The 12,389-nt window shown below is 41.2% G+C and overlaps 1 protein-coding gene across 2 annotated transcripts in view; it reads right to left on the bottom strand.

Annotated features, from left to right (window-relative positions):
* Positions 1-12,389, bottom strand: part of MYLK (myosin light chain kinase) — a 143,350-nt gene that overhangs the window by 27,528 nt on the left and 103,433 nt on the right. For both annotated transcript variants that reach the window (XM_084265231.1, XM_084265232.1), the window contains one exon: positions 1,340-1,642. In XM_084265231.1, the coding sequence (XP_084121357.1) occupies positions 1,340-1,642 (303 nt within the window). The remainder of the gene's footprint in view (positions 1-1,339; positions 1,643-12,389) is intronic.

Below are 12,389 nucleotides of genomic sequence, written 5' to 3'. Positions count from 1 at the left end.
AAACAGAGGGAATTGCATTTTCAAGACCCAATACTGTCTAGCTTCTTTTCAGGATTTTTGCTACCCTTAATGTTACTTTGCTCTCTTTGAAGACAAGCTGCATCTTGATTTAGATCTTTAACAGAGAGGAAAGTAATCTCTCAGAATGCATCCAATTTAGCACTTGAAGAGAAATATGATTTACTTTTGTTTGGAAATGTATTGTGAGAGGCTTACACAGTGGTGTGACGCTGCACCACTTTGCCTTTGCTTTGTCTTGCTGTGGCAATAAAAGATATCACCAGGATTATGTGAGACAGTTAAAATACTGAAGCCCTGCATACATAAGCATGGAGGAAGAGATTCAATTCACAGTCCACTCCTCAAAGACAGGAAAAAGGGCAAAATACATAATCCTGGTCTGGGCTTTCCGGTGTGGTATGACTGTCAAATATCCTTGCACAGTAGGTAGATGTGGGTGTGCACAAAATTATGCAATCTGTATGTGCCTGCAAAAAATAATGACAATTTTTTTCCCTGGTTTTAAAATTTCAGAACCATTTTCTGAATAATTTCTAAAATGCTCCAGCTTTTCCCATAAATCCTTTGAGAAGATCTGAAGCAAAAAATGATGCAAAAGATACTGACAAATATTTTTACAAGTATGTGCAACTGTAATTAAAAACCTAAAAAATACTTTTAGCATGTGTCATGTTGCAAAACCAACATGCTAAGCAGGATAGACTTGAATTCACAAGACTGGTGTGCTAGCAGCAACAGCTGGGATTTGAAGCATGCGAACTACAACTAGGTACGAGAGGCTAATTTGGTTTCTGCTGCATATTCAGTGCTTGGCTAGCAGAAAGCACATTTACTTATTCCAAATACAAATTTGGAATAGTGTTTATGGCTTGTTTTTCCACAGTGTGTCCAGTATAAACTGTAATGAATCCATCAGCATGTTTCAAGTAAGCCATCAAACATCATTTCCCAACTGTGCATGGTCTGAATGTGTAACTTATGTGTGAAAGGTTTCATCTCCCATTACCAGTGCACTGAACTACAGAAGTCTGTCAGCCAGCGCTCCCACAGCAAGCCAGAAGTCCAATTCTTGGTTGCTTGCACAAGGCAGGGTTTTGAGATCCCTGAAGCCAAGTTTCCACCCCGGATGCATGTAAATCTTGCATGTCCAAACACCCACATAAAAAGAAAGGAACTTCAGCACACCTACAGTCAGCATAAGCATTCACTGCACAGGGGCACGCGTGAAGGAGTGGGTACAGCTGCCTGATCTCACTGGGAAGCTGCTAAGATTGTTTATTCAAATGTAGATTTATTTTTTATTCTCTTCCAAACTAACCTTCTTGTTTCTCTCCCACTTTCACCAGCTCAGACTCTTGACTGGGCTCGCTGATGCCATACACGTTAGCAGCTCGCACGCGGAATTTGTACTCCCGGTCAGCCTGCAGGTCCTGCACGTTGAATGAGGTGCTGCGGCAGGTAGTGAGGTCTGTCCATTTGTCGTCCACTGAGTTCCAGATCTCCACAGTGTAGGACTGCACCGCGCTTCCACCGTCGTAGGAGGAGCCGTACCACGAGAGAGTGAGGGAGGAACTCCGGATGTCTGAGGCACAAGGTGTTCCGGCAGGTGGGTCTGGTTTATCTGCAAACACACACGCAGAGCACGTTAGAAGAAATCAGGAGGTAAGAGGTAGGACTTCCATTAGGATATTACTGGCCCTACCTAGCAACTTTTTTCTTTCCATGGCTCTGCTTCAGGGGTTTGTACTGCAGGGAGGAGGAACAACTGCAGCAGAGACAAACATACCTGGTCTACCTAACATAGATACCAGACCCACATGGGCTTCAGGGTGGGTTGTTCAGTTCCCTGGGCATCTTGCTAAGCTGTGTTGAAGCCTAATGCCCTTCCCTGCTGCCAGTACAGAAATGATGGAGACTAAAATCAGTCACAGCTAGTACTGAAATTCTTTAGACATTTACCCCTCTAACAGTCACCGCAGCTGTAATGTTCTTTCTCCAGCACCATTCATCTGCCTTTGTACTTCAGGGCTGTTACTAACCTTCAATACCCTCAGAACGGGCCACTTACCCAACTATAGCTGGCTAGCAGGGATACTCAAAGCAGTTTGTTGGCACAGAAACACAGACCTTGAAGGGTGACAACTTTACTAACAATTTAGTGAACAATTTTGCCTATGTGCAGTTTGGGGAGCCTAGTGCACTTTTTTGGTAAAAAGGAATTGAACTCAGAATATTTAAATATTGATATTTTTTAATTAGGGAGATAGAAACTTCTGTTATTCCTGAGACACTTGCTCCCACCATCCTTATTTGCATGAACAGAGCCAAAATCACCAGAATCTGCCTTGCAGATTGTGCAAACATCTGATACAATACAAAACCCTTGCAGTTAACATGGCTTTTTCAAAATGAATTTTAATGATTACACTGTCATTGAAATGAATGTTTTCCTCAGACAGAAAAATGGCAACTTAAAAAAAAATATTAAGAAAACAATTATGGAAGTAAAATACTTCAAAAGACTTTGAAGGGAACAAATATCTTTCTTGAGAATAATCCTCTCAGAAGCAATCTAGTAAAAACCTACAAAATTATGATGTTGATCTAGGTAAACTAGTGGCCAAAGAATGAATGAGAAATCAAAGGATGAGATAAGATGACAGAGGATGAAAAGAAAAAAGAAAGTGCGAGATGCTACAAGCAGTGGTTACTGGACAGGGGCTGATAAAATCCTGCCCCATGTTGCTGGTTAAAACTGCTAATGGACTTTATCACTTTCTCCTTAAGAATGGCAGAGCTGCCAAAGAAAATACAGCCACTTTCTCAGCAAGAAAAACATCACATTGCTGGGGAAAACTGCAGTTGACTTTGCAAGTTACTGTGGTAGACTGTATCAGCTATGCCTTCATACCCAGATTATCATTCCTAGGAAATTCACTGTGCAGACAGAAATAGCCCCAGTTTGCCACAAACATGCCTTCAGTTCTTGGACAGAGGGACTTCTCTGACTGCTGTGGTTTTACTCACAGAGAAGGGAAATGGGGTAGTCTAAAGTGTTCAATGCAGTTAAAAATCAGTTCACTATTTGGAAGTGTGCAAGTTCCATTGACCAGTTATTTCCCTAAAAATCATTATAGTTGAGTTGTGATAGAAAATCCATCTCCTCTCACAACACAAACATAGTAGAAGATATATAAGTAGAGCTTTTAAGTATGAGGGAAAAGACTAGGAGGAAGGAAGGGAGATGGGCACTGAGGGTTTGTCACTGCATTCAGTATGAGAATGCCCAAGTGGAAGAAAAAGAGTCAGCCAGAACACAGCTTATCTTTATTCATTTTGGCAACACTTAAAACACCATTCCACTAGGAGTCATCATTATACAGTACATCTCTTGCTAAACACAAATATCAGAGACCAGATGTTCTTAACCTCTGGAATGGCTTACTGCCCTGCTTAGTTGTCACATTTTACTTGCCTCACTTTCTGTCAGAATAAAAGGGACTATTTAAACAATTTATAGTGTAGATATCATTAACTGAATCAGAGAGATTAGATAACTTGTCCAGGATCAGAAAGAGAGAATGTAGCAAAGATGAAAACTGATTCTTGATCTCCTGGTGCCTGAACAGCAGCATCCCTCTTCCCTGTACTTGTCCTGCCCAGCTTCCTCAGAGCTGCAGGAAGTAAGAGTTCAATGCTCACACCATTCACATCACCAGAATGCCTGTGAAATACTATAGCAGCCACCTGAGAGCTGGTTGCATGGCACACACAGATTCTATGACTTTTGTCAAACAGCAGTGATAGCCATCTTCTATTCACTGAGATTTATTATCCATGCAAACCTTGCAGGGAATGACACAACCTCCATCCTCTTCAGAATCTGTACAGAAGAATAATATACAGGTGTGGGTTGTTCTTCTCCTATATCATCATCATCATCATCATCGCATCATCGCAAGATGCTGATAGAAGAACCTGGATAAGTAACAGCTGACTTGTCCTAAATCCAGAGCAGAACAGAGCAGTTGCTGATAACAAGAGGAAAATACTTTGAAGAAAAAGCTAAGCCAGGAGCCTATCACCCTCCAGAGGCATCTGTTGGGGTTTGTCAAAGTCGTGCAGATTCTCTGACATCTGGTACACACACAGCTAAATGGGCATGGCATGGTATGTGTTTGTTTAAAAAAATAAAAAGAAAAAGAAAGTGTTAGGTTGCTCTACTGTTTTGCACTGAATTTGACAGTGAAGGAGGAAAGAATGCTGATGCTTCAGTCTTTGCAGAGCACAGTAGCCTGCTTCCCATACAGGACATGAAATAGAGTCTTTTTTGCTGGCTTTCAACACACTTCTGTTTCCAAACGAAACTCTGGGCATGATTTATCCATTCCCTAGGCCACAGTCACCTTAGTGACCTCTCTTTCCATGACTCACCTAGATCACTGGAATCCATTTGGCCAGCAGAGCTTACAGAAGCATTGCCTGGGTATGTGAGCACTGGAGAGAAACCATTCATGGCCAAGGGGACATCAGCAGTAAAGAAAATAGGACATGGCTTTAGTCTAATAGATGCCAGCCCTGGGAATATTTCTACTTTCCTAATAAATTTTTGACAGTAGGCAAAGATGAAAAACCTGCAACCCCAGTGGGACTCTCTTGAGCCAGAAATACGCACGTTTTTGTTCGGAGTCTACCATGTGCCACTGCTTCCAAATCTGTTCAGTGTATAAATACTGGGGTAGTAGTTACTGTGGGAGATCATAAACAAGAACGAAAGCCTAATCTTTGCTCTTTCTTAATATGACAGCTGTATATGCACCATTTTACCATGCTTAAAATTATTTGATATCAGACTGGATGGTATTCTACAGCTCTGCACATTCAGAGAATTTGCAGATGGTCTCTCCATGTGTCTGTTTTCTTTCTCAACAGTTTATTCTATGGGGATTTTAAAGGTTACCCTTTATTCATCTGTCTGTATTGAAAGCTAGGGTAGCTGGCCAAACTGCATTCCCTTCTGAAATATGAAATCTCTATGAGCAAAATGAACTGCTTCCAATAAAAATATCCAGTTGAGGAGGGGTGTGGAAGTCAAGCACAATTCTCTTTTGCGTCCTTCTGTTTCAGTGTTTAGTATACCATACATTAATGTCCTTGAGCTGCCTGTCTTCAATATTTCATTTGCATGTCATGTGCAGTCTTTTACACACCCAAACATACATATACCTTACACTTAGACATATTATGAGGGCTTTACATAGACTTCATTGGACCACAATTTTGTTCCTGTTCTGGACCAAACCATAGCCACAAGCCAATGCATGAACTACAAGGAAGGGAGTGCATCCAAAAATGCACTGCTCCTTGTGAACATTAGTATAGGGTAAGTAGTTAGTTTAAAATACTGAGCTCTAACTTCAATTTCACTATTCTATGCAAAAAAAAAAACAAAAAAAAAAAAAAACCAAAAAAACCCCTATATTCTCCACCGTAAGATGTCCTAATGAAATGAAAGTTGAGCTACTCCAGTCTTGGCCAACTTGCAGCATGCATATAACATCAAAATCAAGACTTAGATATGCTTTACTATTTTCTAGATTGTCACAGTCAAATTGGCTGTATCCACACAGTCTTGTTGAGTTTGGACAGAATCCTACAAATTCCACCTCCTTTGTAGCATATTGTACTTACACTTCTTTTACTGGGATGCATGATCACCTCATTTGCCCAATAGTATGACTGCAGAGGCTATAGCAAGGTAGTTGGAGTTTGGACAGTTAAATGCTAAGGGACTCAAGCACAAAGCTCCCTATGTAATCTCTATAGGAGTATCAGAAGGTTTGCCCCAAACTGGCTCCCAAAGCCTAGTGGCAAGCATAGGAGATGGACAAGTAGCTAATTTGGCCTCAAGCCTGCCTAAAGGACTGTTCTGCACCACAGCACAGAGACTGCATAAAGTCACTGAGACTAGTAGCACAGAGGCAACAGGAGCAGCAACTCATACATGCGTGCAGAGGGGAGAGGGGAGTGGTGGTGATGTGAAGGAGGGCTCTGCTTTCCTCCCTTTGAGCTCTGGTAAACTAGGCACAGATTTAAAAAAACCCAAACTACTTCCCAACGAAGGGAGACATAAATTATCACTACCCAAAAGCAAGGAGGTCAGGTGCCAGTTTGTTCTTTGTGGCATGCTTTCCTTAGGGCAGATAGTAAGGTCACGAGCTGGCTGCACATGAAAAGTGTAAGCCGCATTTAAGGCTGTACCAGGACTGAAACCCTTCTTTCTTACTCCCAAACGGTATTCAGCTGTGCTCCTTCCTCAGACAAATCCCAGAAATATTTTGGTAACCAGGTTTTGATATACAGCCTGGAGTAACCTTTAATTAATTTGTATTTGTACATTCTGAGAAGCATAAAGCATAATCATGCTTGGTCATTAAATCATCGCTAGTTATGAGACAAATTTGACTTGAGGTCCTTGCCTTTTTTTTCCTCTGTGGTCTGTAACCCAGGATTCCTCCTGATAAGGAAAGGGACTTTCTCTCTACATAGGCAGCAAACCCACAGCTCACACAGGACACCCACAGAACATGAAACTCTGCTAAGCAGATCTTACTGCCTTCTCCATATGGCTCAGTTTACAGAGTCCACAGAACACAAGCACCATTCCAGGAGACCAAAAAAGGCAGCAATCCCCTTATCTAACTCTGCGCACAGGGAAATGGAAATCGTTCTGCTACTTGATGTGAGGGTCAGGCTGAAGCAAAGCCAGGCACATCCAGAGCTTGCAGGGCTCTGACTTGCACTTAAGCAGCAACACTATTGCAGCAGAAAGCCTCTGAAAACATAGAACAGTACAACCACAGCCTCTGAAAAAAGTTACTTTTCTTTTGCAAACAGACAGCACTGAATCAAGGTCTTCTGAAGTAGTTTTCTTTATCTGTTCTCAGAATTGGTTTGGTTTCTTTATAAATCCAGTTATCATATTACTGTATAACACTATTATTAGCAAGATAAAGAACAGACAAAAAGAAACAATTTAATTCCATTCCACAAGCTGTTTAGCCAGGGAAGGTATTTAATATGCTGCAAAAGCCAGTTGAACACTGTCCATGCCGACAGCACTGGCAAAGCCTTCATTTGAAATTCATCAGCAGGAGAAAAGTGAAACCATAAAAGGTCATAACTGAACTCTGCATTATTGCTGACAGGGCTCGAGGTCATGGCAGACCTCTCTGCTTTGCTGGGAAAGCTATGCCCTGCAGCTTTTTTTTCCAAGGGAGAGGAGTGCTCTAAGTAGAGATACTATTGCCCCTTAACACCCTGTAACACCCATTAACACCCCTCTGGTTGTTAGTGTACCACAGGCTCGGCATAAAATTAAACTAGAAAAGAATGCCCTGTGTCCTCCCACAAAACAGCACAAGGGAAGTTGAAATGAACAGAAATTTTCTCCTAATGAAACAGCGTCTCCCGCAGAGCTGAGGACCACACGAACAAGGTTAGTTAGTTCACCCCTCCCCTGCAATACCCATCACAGACCACTGTTGGCCTCCTGGAAGTCTGATCCCCCGCCCCATCGCCCCTCCCAACAACTCTGACAAACTGAAGTTACTTAAAAACTGCCCTTTGAGACCTGCGGATAAAGTAGCTCACAAACACTGGAGGGTCAGAGCACCACTTTGTCCTGTTGTTCTCACTTTGCCAGTTGGGGTAACTGAGGCATAAAAGAGTAAAATGACCTTGCCCAAGGACACACAAGAGAGTGGAGCTGGGAACAAAACCAGAGCTCACCACTCCCACGCAAATGCCCTCAGCACAAGAACATCTCCTGCCACAGGGCTAATGGAACAAACAAATATATAATGCATTCTCAGGAGCCCTTTTGCTAAACCATCTGCTCCTGTGCTTGAGTCAAACAAGCTATTCAGATTACTCATGTACGACATGTTAGGCAGCTGGTTTGAAAACGGATTAGAGCTCCCATACCTGTCCACTGAAATGCAGAATAAAGTTTAGGACTTTTCCCAGGAAGACTAACAATGTATTCCAAGTCTGCACCGGGATGAGGTTGGGTCCTAGGAACCCTATGTTCATATGCAGGAGTCGTGATGAATCAAGTCTTAACAAGATATTCTTAGCATTTAACAGCGGATAAAATACAAGAGAAATACTGTCATGATATTTTCTTTTCTTCATCAAAGAAAGGTGAAGGCAAATATCCAGAAAAATGACTAACAAAGGAGTTCTACTGGAATTTTTCTCCTAGAAGAAATGACAGTGAAACTAGATGGTCCGTCAAGGAATAAAGTTGAATCAGTGTACCCACATGGATGCAGCACAGGGCAACACAAGCTGTTTTTTCTCTATACATTATCATGCTGTGAGAATTTAGTGCAGATACAGCTGCAGAGTTTTTTGTCACCAGGCATTAGTGGGGAGGCTGACAATAGAGGTCACAACACTGTTAACTACAAGAGCAGCAACAACAGCAGCAACAGAAGACATCTCGTCCTTACGCACCAGTCTAGTTCCCTTTAACCATAAAAACGGTGACAAAAATCCTCCAGCAATCCAGAGGAATGTAGAAGGCTAAAGGTTAGGGACTGAGTCCACCCACATATTCATAGCAAATTCACTGCATTCTTGACCCTAACTGTAAACAGGGAATCACGTGGATACTGCAAGATATAATCTGATGCTTCCCAAAGAAGAAGAAATTTCAGAAGCATCACGTTAGCACTTCTCAGCTGCAGTATTCTCTGTAGAAGTTTCTATACTTCACTACCTGCTTACAGATGTCTGCACTTGCTTTTCCAGAGAGAGAATACAGTGTCTGACCACTGCTGCATCCACTCAGCCTGAGCAGCTAGCACTGAGCCAGACTTCTCAGGCACTTGCAAAAAGTACTTGATAGTGCAACTCTGGGCTGTTGGTTATGCTTGTAACAGAACTGGGCAAAGAGCTAATATAGCATGCATTCATGTCACTTGTTGAACCAGGACCAAGCCCCTCAGATAAACAATAACCCTACCATTATATTCAATGGCTAATGAAGTTTGTGGTGATCAAATCTTGTTACCAAGCTAAACTTGTATTTTCTCATTGCTGCTAGGAAAGAGAATCTCTGAGCTCATCTCTGCTCACAGAGATTCTGATTCCTCACAGAAAGGAACTTCTCCAGCCCAACTCAAGTATGGAATCATAACCTCATGCAGAGGAGTAAGTATTACTTGGTGAACTCATGTTACACTACTTGCATGCCTGATTTGTTCTTATCTACTTGGATTATCACAGCACGTGAGGACACAGTAAACAGTACATCACAAATGCTTAGAGTAATAAAAACACCACAACAATTATCCTTAGACCTCTCAGGGTATAATGATATTGCTCTTGTTCTTTTGCAGATATCTACCATATAGCTCACTAATCACCATGACTTTTTTTAATACAATATGACAGGAACAATACAAATCTCAAGGATTTATACAAGATAAACAATGTTGATCAAAATCAGCTTGCAGGTAGGTAGCACATACTTTTACTTCTGTATTTAAAAAAAAAAAAGGTAAAAGATGTCCCTAATATCCAAAGTATTCACCAAACACAGATCATCAGAGCCCGCTGTAAACTAGGCATAGAACCATGAAGCTTGCAGCAGAGCTGCAGAACAGACAACTCATGCTGAATTATCCTTGTTGGATACTCCATTACTCTTTTAGCTCATTGTCACACTATCTGGCTTTAGCCAGTATGTAAACCTAGTTTCTTTTTCAAAAGTGGTTACAGATTGGGGTATTTTTGTCACATACCTAAAATGTTCAGAACCATAAATTTGATAAAATTACCCATACATACCCAATAAATGACATTAAAGGAATGAACATTCCTCACTATCACCACACAGCGAGGGCTCTACCTAGCCTAAATCTGTCCTGTCTTGTACTAAACTCATCACTGGCTCATTTAATGTAGCTTTGGCAAGAGAATTCCACTTTAATCTGGCACAGTGTCTGCTGTAAATAATTAGCTCAGTCCCACATGAGGCCATTTTGGTTTTGGAGAAGAAAGATGTTGCAAAATCTCCCTAGAGAGATCACTCAGCTAATGAAATTGCTTATTTACGAGAGCTAATCATAACAATGGTAAAGGACTCAACATGGACATTTTGGGACCAGTCAACCCTTTAAAAGAGGAGATTGCTTAATTTGGATGTCTCTCTTTTACTGCAGGTCTCACAGTATTACTAGTGCTTGTGCAGACACAAAATTACACCATGAATCAATGTGAAACTCAAGACTCAGTCCTCGCAGCTCAGTGCTGTATAGTTACAACCACACTACACTGACTATCTAATTAACAAGCCTCCTCTAACTTGACTACATATCTGTGCATGTGGTGTGTGGTCTGCAAACAGCTGACACTGGAGGCTGGGTGCAATGGACATTTTATTCACTGATATTCAATAAAATTGGGAAAAAAATCCTTAGAATAAAGCTGTGTTTCTTTTAAAAGCATCTTTTCCCATAGTCCAAACTGCATGGAATCATACACTACTCAAACTCTTACAGTGTCAGAAGCCCTGCTCTGTTCAGTTATGCCTGCAGTTGAAGTCTGACAGTATGAGCAGTTAAATTTAAGACTTTAGGAGCCAGACTCAAAGGATCACAGGGTAGATTTTTTTCCCTCAAAGTAATTATTAAAAACAATTTATTAGAATCATGCTGAGTTATAGTTTACAGTCTGGGAGTCATGCTTTAAATCACTGCAGGATCACTAGAATCCTGGCAGATAGCTCAGTCCTGTTTGCTCTGGTTAAAGGTGAGTCAATAATGTTATTGAGAATAGGATGAGAATTTAGGAGGAGCTTTTGTACACTCCATTTTGTGTATTCAGAGAAGCATAACTTTTTATTTTGACTGGAGCAGGCTTTGGAGAAACGTACCTTTGAACTTTCATGAACATTTAACATGCTTAAAGATGCAAACAAAGTGAAGGATTTTATCTCTAGCAAGATTCTAACCCGCAGCCTAGAAGGAAGACATTTTTGCTCCCTTTTTCCACATTTTTGAGTACCTAGATGGAAGAATCCGGCCTTAAAATGCGTGTAAGCAAACGAGGGCTCTTCAGGCTTTGTCATGCCTTTGGCAGTGCTGACATCAGCGAGATGTCTCACTGAAAAGCTTGGCAATTTTACAAGAGGGAATTTATTCTTTTCAGTTGGAAACAGATAGCTTGTCATCAGCCAAAACACATGGCAAACTCCAGCACATTGTAAGGATTCTTCACCCAACTCTCCCAAATGCATCTCTGGGAATCCCACTGTTCCCTGGCACATTTCTTATGGAAGAGCAAAGCAGGAGGCTGAGATGTAGCTTTATAAGGTTATAGAATTCAAAGACTTTCAAACCAATTAACTCCAAAGGATATAAAGCAGTTACTTATATAATAATGAGTCAAGGCTCACATAGTGACAAGGTAATAAGAACTGTCTGCCTAGTTCAGCTAAAAAAAGTCCATGGTGCCCTGTAACCTGCTACGGTTAGAAGCCTGCAGCAGTTGCTGAGGAAAGAGTGAAAAAAGTAGAGAGCAATTAATCTTCTGCCACACTACTTAGTTGCCAATCAGCTGAAGGGTTTTAGAGACAAAAGCTGTAGCCAGAACAACGTATATGATGATTATTTGAGGACAAATTTTTCAGAGTCTTACTTTTTAACCTAGCTATACTTTTGACGCTGTTGGAAGCAGCACAACTTATCCATGCATCATGTGAAAAACACTTACTCTATTTTCTTCTATTCTTGAGTTCTCCAACATGATGCAGAAATCTACTTGGTATTTATACTCATTCATTCAGTTACCTTTTAATTGTAAAGTCACAAATTAGACCAAAAAAATCATTTAAATAATCAAGAGGCCTCTATTGACAGTATGTGCAGCAGTCTGCAACTGAGGGACACTCACTCTTTAGTATTGAAAGTGTGACTCCACTCACTAGATTCTGTATGTTATTCACCAGATTGCTGGAATGAATTTCCAGTCCAACTTGGGTTTATTGTATTTTGTCCTTGATTTCATTGGAGTCAGATTTTCAACTTTGGCCTTACAGACACATTTATTCACTCACGAGTCCACATTTCTGTTAGGACAGCAGAGCTGATGCTGTTATGAGTGTGGAAGTAGGATGCAACCTTGCTAGTTGAACTAGAAGTCATCCAAATGCCTGAGCAAGCTCTTCCCCCTCCTGACCCCCATCCCGTGTCAAGCCATAGATGACAGAGCCTAGAAACACACTCATCCCACAGACTAATGTTTTCATCACATCACCCTTTTTGCTTGTAGAATGTTGCCCAATTTCCCTGGAAACC

Source organism: Gallinula chloropus (assembly GCF_964237585.1).
Source record: "Gallinula chloropus genome assembly, chromosome: 5".
In the NCBI taxonomy this organism is placed as follows: domain Eukaryota; kingdom Metazoa; phylum Chordata; class Aves; order Gruiformes; family Rallidae; genus Gallinula; species Gallinula chloropus.
This window is presented reverse-complemented; position numbering and strand designations above follow the sequence as displayed.